Here is a 25,116-nt window from a genome sequence, read left to right as displayed (position 1 = left end):
GCACAAGACCCTGGCAGTGGTTTAGGGGTGAGCATGCACAAGACCCTGGCAGTGGTTTAGGGGTGAGCATGCACAAGACCCTGGCAGTGGTTTAGGGGTGAGCATGCACAAGACCCTGGCAGTGGTTTAGGGGTGAGCATGCACAAGACCCTGGCAGTGGTTTAGGGGTGCGCATGCACAAGACCCTGGGCAGTGATTTAGGGGTGAGCATGCACAAGACCCTGGCAGTGATTTAGGGGTGCGCATGCACAAGACCCTGGCAGTGGTTTAGGGGTGAGCATGCACAAGACCCTGGCAGTGTTTTAGGGGTGAGCACAGGAGACCCTGGCAGAGTTTCTGGGGTAAGCGTGTGAGACCCTGGCACTGTTTTAGGGGTGAGCCCATGTGGGTCCCTGGCAGCAGTCCTGAGCAGAGACCACAGCCGCCCACGGCCTCCCGCTGAGCTCCCCCGGCCGCGGGTGAGGGCCGGTTGGTGTGACCCTGGTGACGAGCCATTTTCCCTAACCACGAGCGGACCTGCGCTGATACAAGCGATACCCCCAGCCCGCTCCGTTTGCACATGGGAACGGAGCGAGCCGAGCCCAGAGCGCGCCCCGCCCGCACCACGGCACCGACCGGACGCGCTGGGTGAAGCCCGCCCCAGGCCGGGAGCGGGTCGGGTCCCAGCGCCCGGCACCGGTGGGTGGGCAGCGGAACGGGGCCGCCCGCCCGCCCCGCCGTATGTCTGCGAGGAGCGGCCCCTGCCCGGCCAGCGGGAGGAGGCGGGCGGGCGCCGTGGGGGGGAAGCTGGGCCGGCCGCGCCGCGCGGGTGCGCGCCTCCGCGGAGCATTACGGCGCCCGTTCGCGGCTCCCCGGCTCCGCCAGCGCCCAGGAGCGGCCGCGCCGAGCTCCGCAGCGCGGCCATGGCCGAGCGCCGCGCCTTCGCCCAGAAGATCAGCAGGTACCGCGGGGCGGGGGGTGCGGAACCGGGGCTGCGGAGGGGCCGGCGGGGAGCCGGGAGCCCCAACGATACCGCGCCCCTGAGGGGCGAACGGGCCCGGCGCGGCCCGCGGCTGCTGACAGGGCCGGGGCCGGGCCGTGTTGTCGCTCTGGGCCTGCCGTGAGCAGCCCCCCCCCCAAGCTGCGGGTCCCCCCCGTCCGTCGGCCCGCAACAAAGGGGTGGGGGCTGCGGCCGTGTGTGCGCGCCGTGCCCGCCTCTTCCCCGGGGACCGGGGAGGGAGAGAAGAGGAGGAAAAGAGCCGTTTAATGGAGCTCGCTGCGAACAAAGGCCGGCCGGGCCATTGTGCAGCCCCTCTCGCCGCACAATGGGCGGCCCGGCGCTCTCGGCAGCGCGGACGGTGTTTTCCTGCCGCTGCGAGGGTGCCGGAGCCCCGAGTTCGCTGCCCGCGGCCGGGAGCGCCGGGGCCGGGAGGCCGGAGCCCCGCAGCTCCGAGCCTGCCCGCCCGCTTCCCTGCGCCCGCAAAATGGAGAAGAGGGTTCCCTGCCTTTTGTGTGTGAGCAGCGGCCGGTTCGTGTTGGCACCGCTCCTTGGACGGGCAGAGCTGTTCGAGGCTCCTTGTGTTCCATAAAGTTGTGTGTTTGTTTGTCTTAAATAGAGATATTGATAGGAATTGCCTTCTAATCCCAGGTTTCTGCAGATCTATATGCCAGGCTAGGTGTGTGTGGTTCCAGGTTTGCAGCTCTGGCCAGCTACTCCTTGGTGCCCATGGTGCCTCTCTCCTTGCCGTGATTAGCAGCAGAATGAAAGGGGGAGCCGTTGGTTTTGCTGGTGCTATTCAGAAGGCTGTGGGCAGCAGTGGAAAAAGTATCATTTTCATGCCATTGAATGAGAAAACTGTAGCTACAAACTGTTGCAGGTACAGGAGCTGTGGTGGAGAAGGGTCACAGGCAGAATAAAAGGAGGTCAAAGGAAAAGGCTGGGTAGGAGGCAGAAGGAACAGCATCAATCCCGCCTCACTCGCCATCTGAAGACAGGGCTGAAAACATCGCTCCTCTCTTGTGGTTTTCTGCCAGCCTTGATGTGCACCAGCCAGGGGTTAATATGGCAGATCAAAGCCTCGGGGTTGGAGAGAGATGGATTTGCTGCCAGACCGTTTTTCCTGGATCTCGGTTGTAGTCATAGAAATCATCACATGAGAGGCAAGTACTAGAAGTGAGAGCCTAAGAGTTCTGCAGCCTTGGAGCTGAACAGAATGGCCTTGGGGTGACCACTGCGGGTGCACACCATGCTTCTGCCCATGCTGGGCACTAGCTCGGTGCAGTAGGTTCTAATCAGTACATTACACATTAAGCAGAAGCTCTTCCCTGTGAGGGTGCTGAGGCGCTGGCACAGGGTGCCCAGAGAAGCTGTGGCTGCCCCATCCCTGGCAGTGTTCAAGGCCAGGTTGGACACAGGGGCTTGGAGCAAGCTGCTCTAGTGGAAGGTGTCCCTGCCTGTGGTAGGGGTTGGAACTGGAGGAGCTTTAAGGTTCTTTGCCAGCCACAACAGCTGTGCACCTTTGGGTACCTTTGGATCTAATCCGTTTGATGCGTGTTCAAGCCAAGCAAGCGGCAGCAGGACGTGTGTGCAGGTAGAGGTGGGCTTTTTGACACGTCCTGTTCGACTGTGGGGCTTGCTGTTTGTGCAGGCTGTGCCTGCAGCAGGACATGGGTGCCCTGCAGTGAGGTTTGCTCCTCCTAGGACAGAGCTGTTGCATCTCCAGCTCTTTTTTATGCTTATCTTATAAATACACTCATTTTATATATGCTGCTGTATTCCTCTTTGGGATTTCCTGTATTCTAGCATTGTCTTATGGGAAATCTCAAGTTCCTGGTTCATTGGCTGCACATCCAGTGCATGTGAAGGCAAAAACTTGCGGACAGAAGAGATGTTGTAGCCGGAGGTGCCCAGGCTGAGCTGTGGCCCTTCTCATGCTGACACCGAAGAAGCTGCTGTGTTACTGTTTGAGAGGAGGAGAGATTCAAGCAGGCAGCATACGGAAGTCCTGAGGGCTGTTTTGGTGGCTGCTGGAAGCCCTCCCCGGTTCCATTGTTTAAAGAAGAATAGATCCATCCCATTTTCACACTCTGCCCTCCCGTTTGGCTTACTCATGGAGGTAGACATAGCATTTGTCTTATTCACAGGAAACAGCCATGCTGCTCTTGGTTTGCCTGATAGCTTGCAATCCAAATGGGATGCAATTCAGATCCGCAGAGGTTAATTACTTCAAGACCTATGTACCAAACAGATGCGAGCTCCTAAGCTGGTTATTACAGCAGTGGTAGGAAAAGAAATGTGAAATCAGCTGTTCTGTGTCTTGGATAGACCACAGATGTGCTCTTCACAGCCATGGTTTACTCCCTGGGCTGTCTTCAACCAGTGTGGTGCACCTCAAGGATACGCACAGAGCTCCAGTGCCATGCGGTGCCTGTTTATTACTACTGGAGTCTTTAAATATTGGGGATGGCAGCTACCAGTGAGTGCTAGAGCAGTTTCACAATGTCTGTGTAAGTGACAAGATAGATCTCTGACTGGGTCCTGCTGCCCTTTTGTTGGAAGGCTTTAAACTGGAACAGATTTTTCTCCTGGACTTTGGCTGTCACATGTACTTACTAATTCCTCTTGAGTGCAGAAGAAAGCCCTAAGTTACTGGGGAAAACCCTATGATACTGGGTTAATAAGACCTGAAATTGTTAACTTTTAATTGGAAACATATTGGTAACAAATTTTGTATTAAGCTACATCGGAACATGCCCTTCTGCATGTGGTGCTTGTGTAGCTGCATGGGCACTGTTTCCGTCTCAGTCTAAGAACAAAGGTACTTCTGTTTAATACCCCCGATCAGCTCAGCATGGTGTTTGGGGGACTAGAGGAGAGTTAGTGGGAGGCAGGGTCCATGCCAGCAGACATAAAGCTCAGTCTCTGAGATGTGTCACTAAAACCCAAGCAGTCAATAGGTTGTTCCTGAGGAACCAGCTAAGCTGCCTGTTTGCTCTCAGCAGGGCTGGGTGTTAGCACTGACCAAGCCAGTGCTGTGTCCAGACCCTCTGGGGTTATCCTGTGCTGTCCCCACCAAGTACTCACCCCTTCACCTGTGTGTGCTTTGCATTCCCACTTGCATTATCCCATTTTCTGGGTATGAGGCTGCTTGGCAGAGAAATGGGATGTAGAAGACGAACCACCAAAAGGTTGGTTTCGACTTCCTGAGTGCCCCAATAATGGAAGCATGTTGTACTGCAGCACTCCAGTGTCTTTCCAGCCTTTCCAGGGGCAGCGGGGGAAAAGCTGTGCAGGTTTCTTGGAGTTCAAATTCAGAAAAAGAAATAAATCACCCTTTAGGCATCATGCAGCATTCCCAGCTCAGGCAAACTCCTGTAGCCTTTGGCTGAGCCGCTGTCTCAGTGCCTTGTCAGTGCTCGTGGACCAGCCTGACACTGGGTTATTCCAGAGCTGCTGCTTTGGTCAGAACATCACCATTTTGAAAGTGTTTTTCCTTGGAAAGAATTTTTTTCTTCCTTCACTTCTCCCACAGTTAAAGGGGATCCTTCTGACTTGGAATAATGTACCCACCTTACCCTCTGTTGTGTGATGTATTTCAGCCTCACACGAGGCCCAGAGTGTGACTTAGAATCATAGAATCATAGAATAGGGTTGGAAAGGACCTTAAGATCATCCAGTTCCAACCCCCCTGCCATGGGCAGGGACACCTCACACTAAACCACATCACCAAGGCTCTGTCCAACCTGGCCTTGAGCACTGCCAGGGATGGAGCATTCACAACCCCCAGTGCCTCACCACCCTCACAGGAAAGAATTTCCTCCTTATATCCAATCTAAACTTCTTCCCCTGTTTAAGTCTTAACCTGTTACCCCTTGTCCTGTCACTACAGTCCCTAATGAAGAGTCCCTCCCCAGCATCCCTATAGGCCCCCTTCAGATACTGGAAGCTGCTCTGAGGTCTCCACGCAGCTTCTCTTCTCCAGGCTGAACAGCCCCAACTTTCTCAGCCTATCTTCATACGGGAGGTGCTCCAGTCCCTGCTCATCCTTGTGGCCTCCTCTGGACTTGTTCCAACAGTTCCATGTCCTTTTTATGTTGAGGACCCCAGAACTGCACACAATGCTCCAGGTGAGGTCTCACAAGAGCAGAGCAGAGGGGCAGGATCACCTCCTTGGACCTGCTGGTCACGCTCCTTTGGATGCGGCCCAGGATACGGTTGGTTTCTGGGCTGCAAGCGCACACTGAAGCCGGCTCATGTTCATTTTCTCATCGACCAACACCCCAAAGTCCTTCTCCGCAGGGCTGCTCTGAATCTCTTCTCTGCCCAACCCGCAGCTGTGCCTGGGATAGCTCCGACTTTGTTACCCTGGTCTCCATTCTCTTGCTGAGGGCTGTAAGTTTTCCCATCCCTAGCTCTCAATGGAATCTGAAGAAAATTATTTTCACCCCCATGGGTTCAACCTTTCCGAGGTGCTTCCATGTGAATGGGAACTGTGTGAAGGTGCTGCTGTCCGGGGCTGGTGGGGTCTTCAGCAGAGCCCTGTTTAAAGGGGGTGACCCTGCTCTCAGATGTTCGGTGATGTGGAAACTCCCCATCCTCCAGGGCCCTCACAGTGTGTATGGACAGATCCTGGGAGTGGGCACAGCTTGTTGTCTGTATGGTTTTGAATTGAGGGGAAAACACTGCTGTTCTCTGCCTTCAGAGCTAGCATCTTATCTCTGCTGAAGCTTGCCTTTATGTTGGACTGTAAAAGGTGACTTGGGAAGGATAAATTTACATTCCTGATCATGTAAAGCCCTTTTACACTGCCTGAACTACGTGTTAGGGGGACTGACAGCCGCCTTTGCCCTGCCTCAGGGTAAACGGGGATGTGTGAAACCTGCACCCATTGAAACTGATAACAAAGCTGTCACTGGCTTCCCCTGAGCACTGGATCAGGCCACAGATGTGGTCGCAGCAGGATGCTCGCTGCAGTTTATTCTCTTCGCACATCCAGATGCCATTTGCATTGTCAAAACACTGTCACAGATAACAGAAGCTGTTTTTAATAAGCTTCAGAGCAGCTTTTTCCTGCTCAACTGATGTGGGTGCCTTGTGCAGGAGGCAGCAGCACTGACTTCTCCTAGGAAAATCTCTGTCGGCTTAAGGCGAGCGGGAAGGCAGGGAGCACAGTTCATCCCTACAGAGCTGCTGCTGTTTACAAGGCTTCCTCGTTTGGTCGGGGTTCTTAGTGTGAGATGTGACTTTGATCTCTCCTGGAGAATCCCATCCTGTGGTTATTTTCACAGTAAGGTGTCTTGGGACTCACTCCTTTCACTGCAGCCCAGTGGTGGTGCTTTCAGCCTCAGTAATCAAATATGATCAGAAGAGCACCACAGGCAGTGTTATATGGTGTTTTCGGTTTTAATCAATGGTAAGGGGAAAGGGAATATGTTGTTCATCTGTGTTAAGTTAAGAACCTACATTTACCCTGCAGCAGTCAGGATCAGGCTGGGTATTTCCTCAGTGTCACGCTGTAAATCAAACCCATTTCACTCAGAGGGGAAGGAGTTCACTCCACAGGAAGCAGGAGCTCTGGTTTGGGAGGAAGGCTGCATCCAGGGCACGGCTGAACTGGCAGGGCCAGAGCTCTCCCTCATCCACCGCAGTGCATCCCTGGTGACTCAGCTCATGGATGGAGCAGACCTGCTGGCAGGAGAGCCCAGGGGGAGCAGGTAGGGACATCCCAACAGCTCATCTCAACTGCTCAGCAGGACAGACAACCAGCCAGTGCCATTTGGATTTGGAGATCCCCATCCAAGCATAGCAAGTATAGTAGGAGAGACACCTGCAGCCATGTGCAAAGCTGTACACAAGGGAGCTGGCTGAACAAACGGGATGCTTTCACTTTAAAAACTAAACCATGTAAATAGAGATTTCTCTGCTGCTGACGGAGAACAAGCAGCTATGCTATGGCTTGGCACAGATGCCTCACTGTACCAGGCTGTCTTTCTCAAGAGGCAGAGGCTCTCCGGGTGTAGAGTCACTGCACGTGACCCATGAGATGAAGAACAGGCTGGAGTAACAGTTTTGTGATGAGAGGCATGGGCAGAAATGACCCCTTTGCACTGCTCTGTCAGAGTGGGGAGGGCTGTGGAGAAGAGAGACTTCCTCCAATCACTGCAGCAGATGAGCTAGATGACTGTGTCCTGACCCACCTGGACAAGCCTTGGTGACCCTCAGGAAGGCAAAATGAAGACCTGATGTCTCCGGGATGCTGCTTAAGCTAAAAGAGAACTAAAAAAGCATCACCTTTTGGTTTTGACTGGGTAGGCCACGTAGAAACAGAAGTGATTGTTGTGTGTAGTGAAGAAACATGGAAGTGCAAGCAAATGGTTTCAGTTTGTTATTTGCAGCTCGGAGTACTTTGAGAATGGCGGGTCCTGTTTTGCTTTAGAAGCCAGTTCCAAGGGGCTTGTTTTTCCTCCTTTGTCTTTTTCCTTTGTGTGAACCTCGTGCGCACACAATAATTAACCGGTGAAGAAGGTCAGAAAGGAAGCGACTGAGGAAGATGTACTTTAAACATAGACATTCATGAGGCTGTGGGCTGTAATTAACTGCAGTGTTTGTCTAAGGATCCCGGGTTACATGTTGAATATAAGGCAGTTATTAAAGAGGCAGTTTTTCATTTGTCCTTTTAATGATCAGGAGCTGTAATGACTCTTCTGTCCTGCCAACTGGATTTATTTTTTCCATTGGGAGACTATTGTGGGATTTATTTCTCTTCCCTGGTTGGGTTTGGTGCAATCCACTTTTTAATTGGAGTTGGTTTAGGAAGCATAGCTTCTAGTTAAAAATGGTGCTCCAGGTTTATAATATAACATGGTCTTACTAGAATAGATGGCATTTGTCATGGACAAACAGCTTTTGGAAATGGAGGAGGAGAAGGCAAGTGTCTTATCAGCTTTGGGGAAACTGTGAACTTCTGTGATGAAGAAGTGAGAAAACAGCCCTAAAAGTAGTCAGCTGGGGTGCTTTTCTCAATAGGAAAATACACATTTGGTTCTCCAAAGCCCTGCTCTGGCTGTATTTGGAGTGAATGATAGGAGGAAACAGGGTGCTAAAGGCGTGATTGCCAACTGGAGCAAGTGTGGAGAAGAGCCATTAGGGTGACCAGGGGAGCAGGAAGCCTGTTGCAGGGTCTGACCTTGCTTAGCCTTGTAGAAGGAAGGTTGGGGGGGGGGGGGAATCCAACTAATTCTTGTGAACACCTTGTGAGTAGGAAGGAGTGGGAAGAGAGCTGTTGAACCTAAGTGGTGATGTTGGAACAAACCCAAATGGGTATAGGTTACCCAAAAATACAGTTGGTGATTAGATTACATTGGAAGATGGTTTCTAAATGTCAGAAGAATAGTGCTTTTCTATGAGGGGAGGTGGTCTTCAAAACGTTGGTGAATACAGGGTCATAGAATCCCAGACTGGTTTGTGTGGGAAGGGACCTTATAAAGCTCATCCAGTCCCAACCCACTGCCACGGGCAGCGACACCTTCCACTAGAGCAGCTTGCTCCAAGCCCCATGCTACTGACAGTGGTTGCAGCCAAGCCTGCTTCCACTTCAGGCTGGCTAAAGCACAGTTGTCGCTGGAGTCAAGGGTGTATTTATGAGCTGTGCCCCAAACACAGCACAGCTCCCAGGCACTGCAGAGCTGCCCAGCTGAGACCAACGTACAGAAGGGACTGAGAGCCCCAGTGGAGCCTGTCACAAAGCACACCTCGGGTTCATACAAGAGGAGCAGTGCCGAGTAGCATGGCTGGGCATTGCCTAAGCGAGCGAGGGGCTGAATCCCTGACAATAAGCTCTTTCGCGTCAGGCATTACACCAAACTGAGTAAGAGATTGGCTTTAAAGCAGAGATTGCCTGTGTCCTGGGGCCAAGCTTTTAAATCTCCTGAGCCATGGATGCGTTTCCATACCAAGCAGCTGTTTTAATCCATCCCAGATCTTCCTATAACTGCCAGCAGCTTGTGTGGTTTGATCTCACATGTGTGTGTGTGTGTGTGAGTGTGTGCTGCGCATGGGGGGAGCAAGGAAGATGGGTTTCCCAAGGGTGCTCCAGCAGCCTGAACGCTGTCCATCCTCAGCAGGAAGCGAAGACATGGTCCCCTGTGGATAAAGGCAAACCCGAAGGAAATGACTTCTTGCAGCCAGAATACATGGAACTCTTAGTTTTGTTTTTCCTTCTGCAGTCCACTTCTGTAGAAGACAAAATAAAGCTTCCTCTGGCTACTCTTCCTCCCACCCTCTGGCCTGAGGAAACATCTGCGCTCCATGGTAGGCTCGGTTGTCCCAGCTAGTTCCCTTTTAGAGTTCCCTTTGCTTCCATTGACATCAGTTGGCTCCACTTGCCCCCAGTGTTCACTGTCACAGCAGTCCTGAAGTGAGGAGCCCATCCTGATGCCAAGGTTTTGCTCAGGGAAGTTTAACCATCTTTATTGGACAGGCAGTAGTCCAGTGGAAGGGGTCCCTGCCCGTGGCAGGGGATTGGAACTGGATGAGCTTTAAGGTCCCTTCCAACCCAAACCATTCACTGGTTCCATGATTTGAGCAGCTCATGTGCCACACTGATATGCAGTAGGTTGCCCTGAGTGCCGTCAGTTAGTCATGGTGCTGTTCCCACAGAGACTGCTGACACAGCAGGAGGAAAATCACCCATGTCCTTGCAGCCTCTGCATCTCTTACACACTGCTTAGCATCTCTTTGGAGCTGGGACTTAGTTCTGGGGGACAGAGCAGGCTGCAGTGCTGCCATAACACGTTATAACACATAACAACATAGTGGTGAATAACAGTTGGGAGTGGATTTCTCACTCTTGTGTTGGTGAGGTCCTGTAGACCGGGGGTAATCAGCAGCTTTTCAACAAAATGGGGTATTTTGGTGAAAGAGTCTGGGTTTTTTGTTTGCTTTTGAAACAAAACCATTTCTACCATACTCAAATCCTTGGTTATCCCAGTTCCATTGCTGAGCTGGAGCCCACTGCTGGGTTACAAGGCGGGTGGTTGTGTTAAGGCTTGACCCATGGCTGTTTGTTCATGCAGTCTTTGACAATGAGTGTTTCCCTCCCCTGTGCTCTTCCTTTACTCCCTTGGTGGGTTTACCCAACTGCTGTGTCTTCAGGCTTACCAGTGACAATGGGACTTACTGAGGGAAAGAGAAGACCCCGGAGGGGTGCAGTGTGGGTTTTACCCTCCAGGCATGGAAAGGTTGATCTATGGTTTTCCTTCGTGTAGAGGAAAGCTGCCCAGAGGTGGGATTCTTCTCTGGCAGAGACCACAAGGCTGTGCCCTGCTAGCCAGTGTGTTGTGTGTCCCCTCTGCTTGTCACTACAGCCCCACTGCTGCCTTTCTTATGTGGAAGGGGAAATAGGGTTTTGTTCTGACCCAGTTGGTTGTTTTCTGTGTGTCATTCCCTGGACGTTTCAACCCATCCTGCTTGGGATTGCTCTTCTGGCCCTGAGCTGGGTGTTGAAGGGGTTGGATATTGGGTGGAAAGGGTCTGCTGGTCCTTATCTCTGTGACTGCAAACCCCAGAAATGAAACACCCAGGGATTCAGATGAGAGAGTGGAAGACAGGAGCAGATGTGTGACCAGGCTTGGAACTGCTGAGGGATGTGGAGAGCACTGGAGGAGAGCTTTGCTTGGTAGGAACTGGAAAGAGCCTGCTGGGAACCAGTTTATGTGTGTTCAGGGTCACAGGCATTTTGTTGCCACAGGTGTGCATGAAAGAGCAGTTCACAGAAGGAAAGAGAACGCGATTGCTGTGAAGAATGTGTATGTGCAGCCTTGTGAGAGTTTTGTGGTTCTCTGGTTATTTAATGTACGGGGTCTGTTCTCACTGGCTGGTGACACTTACACCAGCCAGCATACCAAGCATTTGGTTCCGTTCCAGCAGCAGTGTAAAGCATATTTAATACACCCTCTTCACTGTCATTCTTTTGCAGTGATAACGTTGTCCCTGTCTCCTTTCAGAACCGTAGCTGCTGAAGTCAGGAAGCAGATCTCGGGGCAGTATGGAGGCTCTCCCCAGCTTCTCAAGAACCTCAATATTGGAGGCAGCGTCTCTCATCATACAACCGTAAGTAACGCGTGGAACGTGGAGAACCAAAGAAAGGGTGCAGGGTTATTTTGATCACCATTTGGAAAGAAGTTGCAGCATTGACAGGTTGTTGACTTAAATGGCCCTAAGGAAAGCAATTCCATGCAAAACCTGCTGATTTTGGAGGTCTCTATCTTGCAAATCAGTTGGTGTAGGTAGGAATTTGTGTTCCTGCCGAATCTTTGTAGGACAAGGGACTCACTCAGCTAGATGCTGGTTGTTTTATCCCAGAAGAGCCTGGGCTTTGCATTAGATCCCATGTGCATGCGTGGTTCTCTCCATGGCTGGGCAAGCCTGGAGAAGAGAAGGCTCCGTGGAGACCTCAGAGCAGCCTTCCAGTATCTGAAGGGAGCCTATAAGGATGCTGGGGAGGGACTCTTCATTAGGGACTGTAGTGACAGGACAAGGGGTAACAGGTTCAAACTTAAACAGGGGAAGTTTAGATTGGATCTAAGGAGGAAATTCTTTGCTGTGAGGGTGGTGAGGCACTGGAATGGGTTGCCCAGGGAGGTTGTGAATGCTCCATCCCTGGCAGTGTTCAAGGCCAGGTTGGACAAGGCCTTGGGTGACCTGGTTTAGTGTGAGTTGTCCCTGCCCATGGCAGGGGGGTTGGAACTGGATGATCTTCAGGTCCTTTCCAACCCGAATTATTCTATGATTCGATGAAGAGCTCTTTGCAAGCTCCATCACTGTTTTGTTGTGGTTTTGTCACTCTTGAGAGTGGGCCCACAGTGGCTCATCTACTCTTCAGAGGTATTTAAATGTTAACGTGACAAGTGAATGTAGCTGGTCCTCAGCAATACATACTCACTTACAGGTTTACAGTCCACTTTCAGCAGTGGCTGAAATGCAGGCCACGTTGTCAGAATCACCCTTTCTGAATCAGATTTTCCTGCATGGCTGACCAGGAACCTTCAAAACCTCTTCATCGCGGTGGTAAACGTTCCAAGAGTTCACCCAACACATTTTCAGGCTGGAAGCGTTCCTTTGCTTTGGGTTGTGGCTTTGGGTCATAGAACTTTCTTTTGCAGCAGTCGACTTAGGAAACAAATATCACAGCATCCTGTTTTCTTCTGAGGGGGTTGATTAGGTCAGGCAGTCCTGGAAGCATGCCCTGAATTTGATGCTCTGTGCAAGTGTCCTGAGTTTACAAGAGTTCTTCTCTTGTTTTGGAGCAGGGTCCTGTAGAGTTTTCTCATGTGCTGCTCTGTGTCCAGTGTAATGCATTAAAGCTCACTCCTGTACAGCACAAATGTGTCCTTAGAGCTAGTACCATCTCAAAAGGGATCTCCAGGACTCAGCTGACCCCTGGCTTAGAAGAATGACTTCGCTGCAGGCTGAAAGTTCATCTTGAAGGAGATCTGGCTGTGCCAGAGTCACTGGGGATCAAAAAGGGCTGGAACTCCTGTCCTTTCCCTCAGTGTGAGTGCAAGGAGACCAGAAGGCTGGCTTTGTCAGCTGTGAGCCCAGCCTTAATGGTGAATGAGCGCGAAGGAGGAGGGGTTAATGAGAGTGGTGTGTCCAGGGCTAATGCTTTATTGCAGCAATCTCTGTAGGGGTGTGGAATGATAATGGGAAGCCCTGACTTGGCAGTTCTCTATGGTCTTTTGCATAATCCAGTATTAGGCAATAGGGAGGGACCCCTGCTATTAGCGGTGTAGGACTGGATGGAGCACTCAGGGTCATGGAATCCACTTCCCTGCAGCAATGGATAGCTGAGGAGCAGCTGCCTACTTTGAGGACCCATTCGGTGTCCATCCTGCAGGCTTCCATGTCTCACTTGTTTCCCATGTGGTTTCATCTTGGAACAAGTTGACTGAATTGCCTTTTTACTCCCAGCAGCTGAATTGCCTTCCTACTTCCAGCAGCAAGAATTCTGCTGTGTTCCTCTCCAAGCTGCTCCTTTTCCAGCTGTAGTTTTGATGACTGTTTTAGCTTGTGTCACCTCCTTTTGCTCTGGGCACCCTGCTTTAGTGGAAGGTGTCCCTGCCTATGGCAGTGGGGTTGGCAGTAGATATCTTTAAGGTCCCTTCCAACCATAACCATTCTCCTATTATTTTAATTCCACTTCTTCCTATTTCTAAGGCTTCTCCATTCTGCCGTCATCAAAGTGTGCATGCTCAAAGCTTCAGTCCTGCTCATCTTCATGTGTAACTCTTAATGCAGGATTAGAGTTGTTGCTCGTTGTATCATCAGCCCTGTCTTCAGTTCTGGCATCTCATTATCCTGTTGCTGTTGTGTTTTGTAGTAAATACATGCAAGGATCTATACAAATCCTGGAAAAGGTCATTCTGACTGGAAACAGGCTCCGAGCCTTTCCTGTCAAACTGCATTGCGTGATGGTTGGTGTCATAAGCTCCTGGGTTGTCTTATTAAATTCTGTGCTCTGTGAGATGCTCTTCAGAAGCATGATTAACATGGAGCGATAGTTTGTAGGAGATAGTCTGGAGGAAAAGTATATTTAGTTAAGTCATGAGTCTGTACCCTGAGGCTGCATAATGTGACAGAGGTTCGCTTATACTGAGTTTTGGGTTAACTTCCCTGCCTTAGGCGTCCGTCAGGATCCGTTCTGCCTGTCTGTCCTGGTTTGATAATCAGCATTATGCAGAGAGAAAGCATTAGTGCTGCAGAGCTGAAATAGCTGCTTGCTCTGGAGAAGTTCGTGTGTTGTTAGAAACAGAAGGGCCTGAATCTGCATGGCGGTTTTGTGCAGCCATACTGGTTTGAAAACCCAGACTCGGGCACATAGTGTGGGTTTCAATTGGAAATCTGTGCTAAACTGTGGAACTAGATGATCTCAAGGTCCTTTCCAACCCTAACTATTCTATGATTCTATATTAATGATGCCATATGATTGAGTTTCATGTGAATATTTCATGGCAACGAGTTGCACCGTGGAGCGTGCAGCATGGAACTGGAGGACTTGGAATGATGGTGCTGACGTGGCTGCTCCTATCCAGTGCATCTTGCTCATCGTGCTGAGCACGTCCATAGGTACAATCCAGATAAGATCAGCACTGATTCTCTGTTGACAGTTGCCAACAGTAGCTGCTTATGGTAATTCCTCTGAGAGTCTTATCACATGCAGCCCAATGGAGACATTTGTGTGGTTTTGTGAATGAAGGGCTGTGGTTGAACATGGGATGGGTGCAAAAACCTTTCAGCTGAGTTTTAGCAAGTCGCTTCCCTTTTGCTTCACAAGCAGCAGACAAATTGCTGCCAGAACTGCTTCTAATTTGGGATCTGGTAGAGCTGGGGAGAAGACGCTGCTTTTAAATGACTCTACCGGAGCTCGCGGTTTATCGTTGCCAGCCTCCACCCTTCTGCCACTTTTAGGAGCAGTGCACGTTCCTCAAACCACAGATCTGTGTCCAAAGGCTTTTCCTGTAGAACCTAAAGTGCTGAACTGGGACTCCTTGCAAGATGCAGTCCTTGCAGCGCTGAGGTGTCATTTCTGAACCCAGAGCAGAAGACGCTGACAGTTTATTCCTGAGCCACAGGAGCTGGGAAGGCCTTAGGAGTTACATGAAGGAGCTTTTATTTTTCGGAAGTGACTTTTGGAAGTCTCTCTAAGAGCACTGGTGAATCACAGGAGTGCCTGCACCCTGCTGTTTGTGTTCCGGGTGTTAAACCATGTGCTGTGCTCATCTTCCGTGCGTCAGGATGTTCATGAACATGAGCCGGCTTCAGTGTGCGCTTGCAGCCCAGAAAGCCAACTGTATCCTGGGCTGCATCCAAAGGAGCGTGACCAGCAGGTCAAAGGAGGTGATCCTGCCCCTCTACTCTGCTCTCGTGAGACCTCACCTGGAGCACTGTGTGCAGTTCTGGTGTCCTCAACATAAAAAGGACATGGAACTGTTGGAACAAGTCCAGAGGAGGCCACGAGGATGATCAGGGGACTGGAGCACCTCCCGTATGGAGACAGGCTGAGGAAGTTGGGGCTGTTCAGCCTGGAGAAGAGAGGCTGCGTGGAGACCTCAGAGCAGCTTCCAGTATCTGAAGGGGGCCTATAGGGATGCTGGGGAGGGACTCTTCATTAGGGACTGTAGTGATAGAACAAGGGGTAACGGGTTAAAACTGAAACAGGGGAAGTTTAGATTGGGTATAAGGAAGAAATTCTTTCCTGTGAGGGTGGTGAGGCACTGGAATGGGTTGCCCAGGGAGGTTGTGAATGCTCCATCCCTGGCAGTGTTCAAGACCAGGTTGGACAGAGCCTTGGGTGACCTGGTTTAGTGTGAGGTGTCCCTGCCCATGTCAGGGGGGTTGGAACTGGATGATCTTAAGGTCCTTTCCAACCCTAACTATTCTATGATTCCATGATTCTAATATTCCCTCATGGGAGCTGGAGCTTCTCACCACTGATGGAATGCACTGAAATCAGAGAGCTTGCACTTCCTCCCAAAGAATTCCCCAAGCATCTTGCAGGATGGGGTTTTGCTTTGTTTATTTGATGAACTGGGCTGTTTATTATGGGCTGTTATAATCCCTCATGACAAACCACTTTCTTTTCTTTCCAAGTTTATTCTTCTGTTGAGCAGCTCCTTGTGCTGTGGTGCTTCTCAATACCCTCTATTGCACTGGTCCTTTTTGGTCATTGCTGCGTGCTGTGCTGTGGCAGAGGCCCAATTGCTCTCTCTGGATTTCTGCGGTAGTTTTACCTGGCTGAAGCTGGATGGTGGATTGTCAGAGATCAGCATGAGTTACTGATGAAGCAACCCAAAGCTTTCTCTGAATCTTGGTGTGCGTGCCTTGGTTTGCTCTTTTATGGCTGCTTATTGGGCTGCTTTGGTATAGGAAGAGAAGGGTTTTGGTCTTGTAGTCTGGTTTTTAACCTGGGTGTGCTGTCTTTTTATGAGGGCAGATGATGTTACCAAAGGACAGAAAGAACCGACTGGGTGTCTGGACCGCTCTTCAGTTACAGCCCAGCTGTTTCATAAGGATCATAGAATCATGGAAGGGTTTTGTTGGAAGGGACCTTAAAGCTCATCCAGCTCCAACCCCTGCCACGGGCAGGGACACCTTCCACTAGAGCAGCTTGCTCCAAGCCCCTGTGTCCAACCTGGCCTTGAACACTGCCAGGGATGGGGCAGCCACAGCTTCTCTGGGCACCCTGTGCCAGTGCCTCAGCACCCTCCCAGGGAAGAGCTTCTGCCTAAGAGCTCATCTCAGTCTCCCCTCGGGCAGGTTAAAGCCATTCCCCTTGGCCTGTCCCTGCAGGCCCTTGTCCCAAGCCCCTCTCCAGCTTTCCTGCAGCCCCTTCAGGCACTGGAGCTGCTCTCAGGTCTCCCCTTCAGGAGCCTTCTCTTCTCCAGGCTGCCCCAGCCCAGCTCTCTCAGCCTGGCTCCAGAGCAGAGCTGCTCCAGCCCTCGCAGCATCTCCATGGCCTCCTCTGGCCTCGCTCCAACAGCTCCACGTCCCTCTCATGCTGGGGACCCAACACAAGTTCCTGTGTCTTGTGCCACATTCATCAACTTTTATTGATCAATGATACTTACATTTTTCAAATCAGATAAAAGCTTGGATTTCTGAATACTTCTGAGTGCCAAGGTGTCGTGGTGTAAGGACACGAGGATCGGCATTGAAATGTTTTTGGTTGTTGGCCAAAACTTGATTTATTTGTTTTTTCCTTAAGAAAATTATCTTACTAATTTTTTTTTTTTAATTTTTAGTTATATTTTAATTAGAAGAGCAGCATTTTAACACAGAGCTTACAAATAAGAAGAATGAATGCCTACTCATTTGTTTTAGAGACCAATCACGGCAGCTTCCAGAGGATGAGGGGTAATATTTCCTGCCTGTTGGTGTATGTTAGGGCATAGCTGAGTGTTAGTGTGAGGTATCAGAGATGCTAATTCGTCTGGGAATAAAGAGATTTGGATTCTTGGACATGATTTGATCTGACCATGTCTGATCTCAGTGCTCCATTTTCTCCATGGAAAATAAAGGTGCTGACATTGACATATCTTTGTAAAGCACTGCTGGCTTTATGGGCATTATCTGGGCTGATTGAAGCTTTGTCTTGGATGTATTGGATGTCAGACTTTGGTTGTGTATTCAAAGCTGGTATCTAATTATTCAATGAGAGAATATAGGTTCCTTTGTATATTTTCATTGTTCATTTTAGCATTTAAAAGAAGAATGGATAATTTGTGCAAATGAATGGAAAACGCTGAGGGAAGACGTGACAGTGTCCTGTGTGGCGTAGAAAAGGGTGTTTTGAAGTGTTCAGAGCTGGGTAATTTTATCACCAGAGTCACTAAAACGACAAGGAGAATGAGCCAAGTCAATCAAGCTGATTGAGGCTTACAAGTGACTCCCATTGCATGTGTTTCCTGGAGGTTTTGCCCTGCCTTGCGGAATGGTCTATCCTCATCAGACAGGGAGGATGGGAGAGGCATCCACATCCTCTTCCCTGCCTCCTCCCATTAGGGATTACTCACAGTTAACTGCTGTGGTGCAGGCACTTTCTTTAGTGAATGAAAACTGCCACGTACCATTTCTACAATCAGTCGTGGGTCCTGTTGTACAGGTCACAAGCATTTTATGTGTTGAGTTGGTGAGTCTGCAATAACTTCAGCAGCTTATACGTTATCAGAGATAACTAATCTTAATTAAATGTTATTATGCCAACTAAATCTGGCCACTCAAAGCATTCGTGGCAGGCCTGTTAAGAAATACTCAGAGGCTAAAAATGCTATTTAATAATAGGATCGTAGAATGGTTTGGGTTTTGTTTGTTGGGTTTTGTTTATGAAACTTAGTTGTGGCACATCTTTTCCAGGAATAAAATGCATAAATGAATTGGTGTTTAATGGAAATGCTGCTAGTGCTCTAAACTGCAAAAAAATTCCTTAATGTTGGATTCAAATCAATGGAAAAATATTCAGTCCTAAGTCCTGTTAGCTGCTTGCAGTCCTTCATTCTAATGCTGCCACTGTCCCAGCAGGCAGCAGTGGGTATCCCAGGTTGGAAAGGACATCAGGGATCATCTGGTCCAACCTTTCTTGGCAAACCATGATCTAGACTACGCATCCCAGCACCCTGCCCAGCTGAATCTTCACAGTGTCCAATGTTGGGGAATCCACCACTTCCCTGGGGAGATGATTCCAGTGGCTGACTGTTCCAATTGGGAAAATTTTTCCCCTTGTTTCCAGTGGGAATCTCCACAGGAGTGACTTGTGCCCATCATCCCATCTTTGCCATGTGACTCTTTGTAAAAAGGGGGTCACTGTCTTCTTTGTAGCTACCTTTATAATACTGGAACATGGTGATAAGATCTCCCCTGAGCCTTCTTTTCTCAAGGCTGAACAAACCCAGCTCTCTCAGCCTTTCCTCATACATCTTCTCAGTCCTTGGATCATCTTTGTGGCCCTTCTCTGGACCCTCTCCAGCCCATCCACATCTTTTATAATGCATTGTTAGCCTTTTTAATGCCAGGCTGATTTGAATGAGACCCACGTCTCTATTACCTGGGCTGGCCGGGTAGGGTTGATGCACCCAGCCTGTGCACCAGTTTGGCACAGCAGGCAAAGAGACTTGAGGCTGGAAGCCCAGTGTGGTCCATAGAGCTTGGGTCAATGGGCTGACCCTTACTTGGTGATGGCTGTGCTGCTGCAGGGGTTGGCTATGTGCTGGGGCTCATACTGGCCTCTAAGGGATGCTCAGGTGCATGGACCATGGGACTGTCTGTGCCCAAAGGTGGCTTGGACTTGGGTGGTTTGTTAGGTGAAGCTCTTGAGCTGCTCCTGAGCTGAGAGTCATGGGCAGCTCTATGCAGCACCAGCTCTGGCATCTTCATGCATCTCATGGTTAATCCATCCATCCACTGATAATTGAGATGTGGCTGTGCCAAGTGTTTTCTACTCAGAAGAGCATGCACGTTCACGGTTACCGTGGTTCAGCTTACACAGTTGAGAGCCACCACGGTTTGCCTATGAACCCTAAGGGTCCGGATGGATCCATCTCCACTGATCTGATGTCGTGTTCCTGCATGAAGTGGGAAGTCTGTGAGTCCTCTGCAGTCTCTGGTCAAACTGTTTGGCTTCTTCATTTCTTTCATAATGGAGCTTTGAGTTTGTCACTGTCGCAGCCTCTGTGCCCTCAGTTTTGGCCTGATTGATCAGAGGGTTGCTCTGTCAGGTCAGTCTCAGCCCTTGGTTTTCTGTACCATCTGTGTGTTATTCAGATACTCTCCTGATGAAATTACATGCTTCTCAGTCATCAAAGAAGATACCTTCTCCTTGCCCGTCCTTGGAGGCTTGTGTCTTCCTGGGTTTAATACGAAATTGCTCTGGTATTCCCAGATAACTAATTAATCTGATTAATATGACTATTTCTATACCCAAATGGCTTCTTACATTAGCAACCAGTTATAACAGCAAATAACCTAGCAATATTTGTACATAAACCATCTCACTGGTTTTGTGACTGGCTGTTACATGTTACATGGAGGGAGGTGTATTTACAGATATTCCCTTTATTAGAGGCTTTTTCCATTCCAAGCACTGTGACATTACGTGTGTTTGTCACACCTTGCTGAGCATTAGGCTTGTCTGTCAAAAGCATCCAGAACTTAGTACCTAAATATGCTCAGGACTTAAAAATTGAGGCTTCGGACTATTCCTGAAACCATTTTTGTGGTGACAGAGGGTGCTGACAGAAGTCTTTGAGGCACGTTTACAGTTTGCAATGAAGGACTTCCATCAGCTATTCTCCGGGGTAATTACATCTTTCAAAGCGCCATGCAAAAGAAGTACTAAGAGCTAGAGCAGAGCAGGAGATAGGGAACTGCATTCCAGAGGCAGTAGGCAGGTATGTGGAGGTAATGACAGCACTTTGTGGCAGGGGAGGTGTCGTCCTTGTTGAGGGCTGGGAGCTGTCTGTGGTTGATGAAGAGCAGAGATTGCCTCTGGAGGAATCTCCCTGGTTCGTTTGAACATTTCCATGTGTTATAAATGCAGCCAAACCCAGTTAAGTGCAGGAGTTCTCTGTGCTCCCCAGGCATCAGGGTTATGGAGTTAGGGGTACGGGTCACCTGAAATACAGTAGTGACATTAGTGCAGTACGTGAAGATGTGATTCTTAGGATTTGGGTCCAGTGATGACCATTTTTGGAGTGGTTGGCTGAAAGAAAATGGGATTTATGCCAGTAAAACCTGTTTTTCAATGACTTGAGCATTGGCAGTGGTTAATACTGCACTGCTCATGTTTCCAAACCTCTTGGAGTGACCCTTCTTGAATTTGCCTGCAAATTTCATTTCAAGTGTGTGACATTTCCTTTAACCTCAGGTTTACACCGAGTCCCTCCTACAGCACATCAGATTCGACTCCAGTTCCCTGAGATCCCAGTATCCCTTGAAGGGATTTTGCCACAGCAAGAACAGGCCATCTGCATTCCTGAATGCTCCACAAGGGAAGTGACTGTTTGCCCTGGAGACCTAGTGATAGCAGAGAGAAGGCTGGGGCTCAGCTTTGAAATGCTAATCTGCTTCTTCTGTCCTTCCAGGATTTTGCCCAGGGAGGCAGTGGGTGGGAAGTCGGCATTAATTTGGAATTCAAAGCTTTGGTGCAATCTGTCACAGCTTTAGCACATTCTAAATTGTTTTAATGTCGAAGGAGGTATTGAAGTTAAGGTGGAACTTTGTTCTGCTTGCAGAACTGGCAAGAAATACCGCCCTGATTTTGGCTAGCCACCGAGGAAATGTGATAGTGAGGGTCCTCCCTGTGATGAGGAGTTCTGCAAGGTTGGGTTTGCAAGGTCCCTTATGATTTGCTTGCAGGGAATTGTACTCCTGCACAGGAGGCGGAGGTATAACCTTGCAATCTTTGCCATTGGCCTTTTTACAGGGCCCCAAATTGTACTGTGATCCTCACAGAGGTCTCTGCCCTTAGGAATTACATGTCTCCCTTTAGATAAGAGGAAAGTTGGTCTTGGACTGGGCCAAGAGTAACTTGAGTTCAAATCCTTGTTCTGTCAGATGTATCCTGCCAAAACCATCACGTCATAACCATTGAAATTGGTGTTGTGGCATCTTGGGAGGGCAGAGGTGAGGGAGGGAGAATGAAAGGTGAGGGACATGGTGCTGCTTGTGACTGTGCTGGCACAAACTAGCTGGAAGAGCCTGCAAAATCACAGCTGGGAACTGAGTGTGTTGCTTAGAGCATGTCCCACAAGACTGCTCCTGATGCTCAGTACAACACGTGTGAGTTAGGCAGCAAACCTCTGGAACAGGACCTAGGATTATCCCCTCTGCCCAGCTGTTTGTGAAGGGAAAGGGTAGGTTAAAGTCCTTCAGGCAAAAATCTGTGGGTATCAGGGAAAACAGCAACGATTTACACAAGACTCCCAAGGTTGGATTTGATGATCTTTAAGGTCTTTTCCAACTGAGTTGATTCTATGATTCTCCTGTGCTTCAGTCAGTATCTGTGAGATGGAGATAATAATAATTCCTTTCTGTGCCCTAGTTGCTACTGTGATCCCTCGCAGTGCCCAGGAGAGCAGGCCTTCAGTCTTTAGGTACTAGTGTAGGTGTCATTGGTTCAGTAAGGCAGCAGACTTGAGGGGGAGGCTCTTCCAGCAAAGACATGTAAAGATGGCTAATTAAATGCCATGCTAATTAAATGCAAGTGTTTGAAATGATGAAAGGATGTAAGACATCCTTTGTAAGGTCATTTCTAGAGCATGATGGAAAGTGCATCCGTGCAAGTGTCCCCATTGCCTTTGTTAGTGAGGCATCATAGAATCCCCGAATCCAGGGTTGGAAAGGTCCAACCTTTCTTGGCAAAGCATAGCCTAGACTTGATGTCTGAGCATCCTGTCCAGCCAAAAAGTGTCCAGCCACCACTGCTGCTCTGCAAACCCCTGGTCACTGGCACACATGGGAAGTCCTGCTTGTCAGAAGGGTTTGTGCATGAGGGAGCTGGTTGTGGTCCTCTCAGGGATGCCACAACAGAGCAAGTCTGATACAGATCTGCCCTTTGCATGTTACTTTTTTCTTCCTTGGTGGGGTGGAATAAGCCATGAGCTTTGCAGCGTGGTGCCCTGGGTGTAGCTTTCCCTCTGTGTTAGCCCTTTGCTCCTGTAGTCCTTGGATGAGATGCTTGGCTAGAGTGACTCCTGCCTTTGTTGCCAGATTTGTGCAGATGCTTCGTTGGGAACTGATGATGATGATACAGGTCGGTGCTCAAAAGAAGCAAATAAAGAGGAGAGAGACATATTTCGGGTAGAGGTGCACTAAAACTACAGCAAAATACAATGTTTGCTGTCTCGGTAAGGGCAAAGTCGATAGGAAGTGGAATTTTATTCTCAAGCTTTTAAGGGGATATAACGGTGAAGAATAACACAGCCCTAAAGAAGAAAGCTTGACTGTCCCTGCTGCAGGAGAGTTGTAAACCTTTGAAATAGGGTTTGTAATGCAACTGCTGAGAGCCATAACTGCAACAACACAGATGCACCTATGGAGCGTGTGTGTTAAACAGTTTATATAAGCCAAATCAATCAGGCTGGTGTCGTAGTCAAGCTGACAGAGCGTGTGTCTGTGGTCAGGTTAAGGGCATAGATATGCAGAATTGTTATTTGCAAGTGATGTGTAAGTCTGAAAAGGAGAGAGTCCTGTTTGATTTCTCCTGTGCTCTCAGTTTATCAGCACAGTGTGTTTGGTACTTACATTGGCAGGGAGCAGGTTATGCCCCTCTTACTCACACCGAGTGGCCTCTTTCACCCTGAGTAGCTCTATTAATTTTAATAGCACCAGAATAGCACTTGTCCTGGGTGAGGGGGCTGAGTCTGATCTTGGGATAAAGACAGTGAAAACCATGTTAAGGACCTGTCTGAAAGGCTGTCCAGAATTTGCTCTGTAATTATAGCTTAAATAAAGAGTATTTCTTAAAGGAGCAGCAATCACGATTTGGGGAGCGGGCTTTCCTTTGCATGTTTTGCCATTAATATAGACAATTCCACAGTCCTGGTTGGGAAGATGGTCAGAGCTCCTGTACAGCTTTGGTTGCTGGAAGAAATGGACACCTTGTCAGTGATCTCCTACAGTAACTCTCCACTATTCCCCCATTAGCAGTTGGTAAGCGGACTGCACATCTGCAAACACTTGACTGAAATTGTCCCTCTCCCTTTGGAAGCCTGATGAAGAAAACCTGTCTGCGTGTCTTGGAGGACAAGGATAAAGTTGAAACGTTTGTAAGCCAGGAAAATACTTGGCTAACGGCCTGGGGAGTTGGATGTTGGGTGCCTTGTTATTTTTTCTAGTGAGGAATTAAGCTGGGCCTGGAGACTTGGCAGTGGGAGATAGAGCAGGTTTTGCTCCTCCGTCAGCGGTGAGGTTGGGTACCCTGGTCCTTATCTGAACTCATCCAGCTCCTTCTGTTCAATCTGATGGCAATTTCAGGTGACACAGGAATAGCTCCATGTCTGCTCTCGTCTGTTCTTGGTCTCATCCACAACTTCAGAGTGATGCAGGAGCCTAAAGCAGGGCAGAGGAAAGTTTAAGCCATCAGTAGTGAGCCATGAGAGGAGCTCTCCTTGTTCAGTTCAGACCCAGGGACACCATTTGGGTTCATTTTCCTTTCGGTGCATTTGCTCATCCTTATTTCCTCCTCCTCGTTCATCACTTCATCCCCCACAAATATCTAAAGCTTCGATGTGCTTGCCTTTTATCTGCCAATAGTCTGACACCAAGGAGTTCCTCTTCATAGCCATGGATTTATGTGTGGCCTGTTTACTCAGGTGCTAGGCAGTATTTCTGGCTGCACAGATGGTGAGTCTAATACAGGCTTCTGGGTTTGACTTTTGTGTTTGTTTACATCTTCATGGCACAATAGTTACCCGAAGAGACAAACAGGGAGATTGCAAAATGCAACCTTGGGCTTCATCCTGAGATGTACGGAGGGCTTGGAAGCCCTCGGAGCATGGACCCAGGCTCCTCAGCATTGGCCCCCTTTCTGGATCAGGTGTTTCTTAATGAGCAGAGTAAGTTTATTCCCTCTTTTGTCCAACACATTCCAGTGCTCTTGTTGGACAAGTGAAATGTAAGATGCAAAATGCCAGGAATGGGGAAACACAGTGCCATTGGGGCAGTGCCGGTCTCTGCCCTGTGTCTGCTCACTCCTGCGTGTCCCCCTCCACCCTGCACTAATGCAGAGTGTTTTCCTTGCCTGTTTGTAATATTCTTCTGTTTTATCAGGATGAGTGGATTACAATGATTGGAGGGAATGAGGAACAGGTTCCTTTTTGTTAGCCTGGGGAGATGCACAGGTAAATGTTTGTGCAGATGGAAACACAGCACTTGTGTGGGCAGCTCAGTTTTGCTGAGCACTGGAAGGTGTCTCAGCTTTGGAGCTGCCAGTGTGGAAGGGAGGATTCAAAATATCATAGGATCACAGAATAGTTTGGGTTAGAAGGGACCTTAAAGCTCCTCCAGTTCCAACCCCTGCCACGGGCAGGGACCGCTTCCACTAGAGCAGCTTGCTCCAAGCCCCTGTGTCCAACCTGCCCTTGAACACTGCCAGGGATGGGGCAGCCACAGCTTCTCTGGGCACCCTGTGCCAGCGCCTCAGCACCCTCACAGGGAAGAGCTTCTGCCTAAGAGCTCATCTCAGTCTCCCCTCTGGCAGCTTAAAGCCATTCCCCTTGGCCTGTCCCTACAGGCCCTTGTCCCAAGCCCCTCTCCAGCTTTCCTGCAGCCCCTTTAGGCACTGGAGCTGGTCTCAGGTCTCCCCTTCAGGAGCCTTCTCTTCTCCAGGCTGCCCCAGCCCAGCTCTCTCAGCCTGGCTCCAGAGCAGAGCTGCTCCATCTTTGTGGTATCTCTGTGGCCTCCTCTGGACTCACTCAAGCTTGTCCTAAAATGTTCAGGCTTAAAAATAGGCTCAGTTAAGCAGCTTTGAGTCACCCCCTGAAGCTACCTTAACCCTCTGTCCTTCTTCCAATGAGGGTGCTTTGTGTGCCAATGCAGCACTGCGTTGCTTTGTGGTTGGGGCTCTGGACCAGCCATAGGAGGAC

General features: G+C 49.6%; 1 protein-coding gene across 16 annotated transcripts in view; it reads left to right on the top strand.

Moving 5' to 3' along the window:
- The first annotated feature begins 634 nt into the window (after positions 1-634).
- The window catches only part of DOCK7 (dedicator of cytokinesis 7), a 109,578-nt gene continuing 85,096 nt past the window's right edge, over positions 635-25,116 (top strand). For 14 of the 16 annotated variants that reach the window (XM_062617562.1, XM_062617561.1, XM_062617557.1 and 11 more), the window contains exons 1-2: positions 635-940; positions 10,984-11,089. In XM_062617562.1, the coding sequence (XP_062473546.1) occupies positions 903-940; positions 10,984-11,089 (144 nt within the window). In that variant the 5' untranslated portion in view covers positions 635-902. The remainder of the gene's footprint in view (positions 941-10,983; positions 11,090-25,116) is intronic. The other 2 variants (XM_062617556.1, XM_062617555.1) reach the window with 1 other exon arrangement.

The sequence above is a fragment of the Pezoporus occidentalis genome, unplaced genomic scaffold (genome assembly GCF_034315485.1).
Source record: "Pezoporus occidentalis ecotype Australia unplaced genomic scaffold, CSIRO_AGI_Poc_V1 ctg198, whole genome shotgun sequence".
In the NCBI taxonomy this organism is placed as follows: Eukaryota; Metazoa; Chordata; class Aves; order Psittaciformes; family Psittacidae; genus Pezoporus; species Pezoporus occidentalis.
The sequence above is the reverse complement of the archived record's forward strand: the minus strand, read 5'-3'. Positions and strand labels throughout refer to the sequence as shown.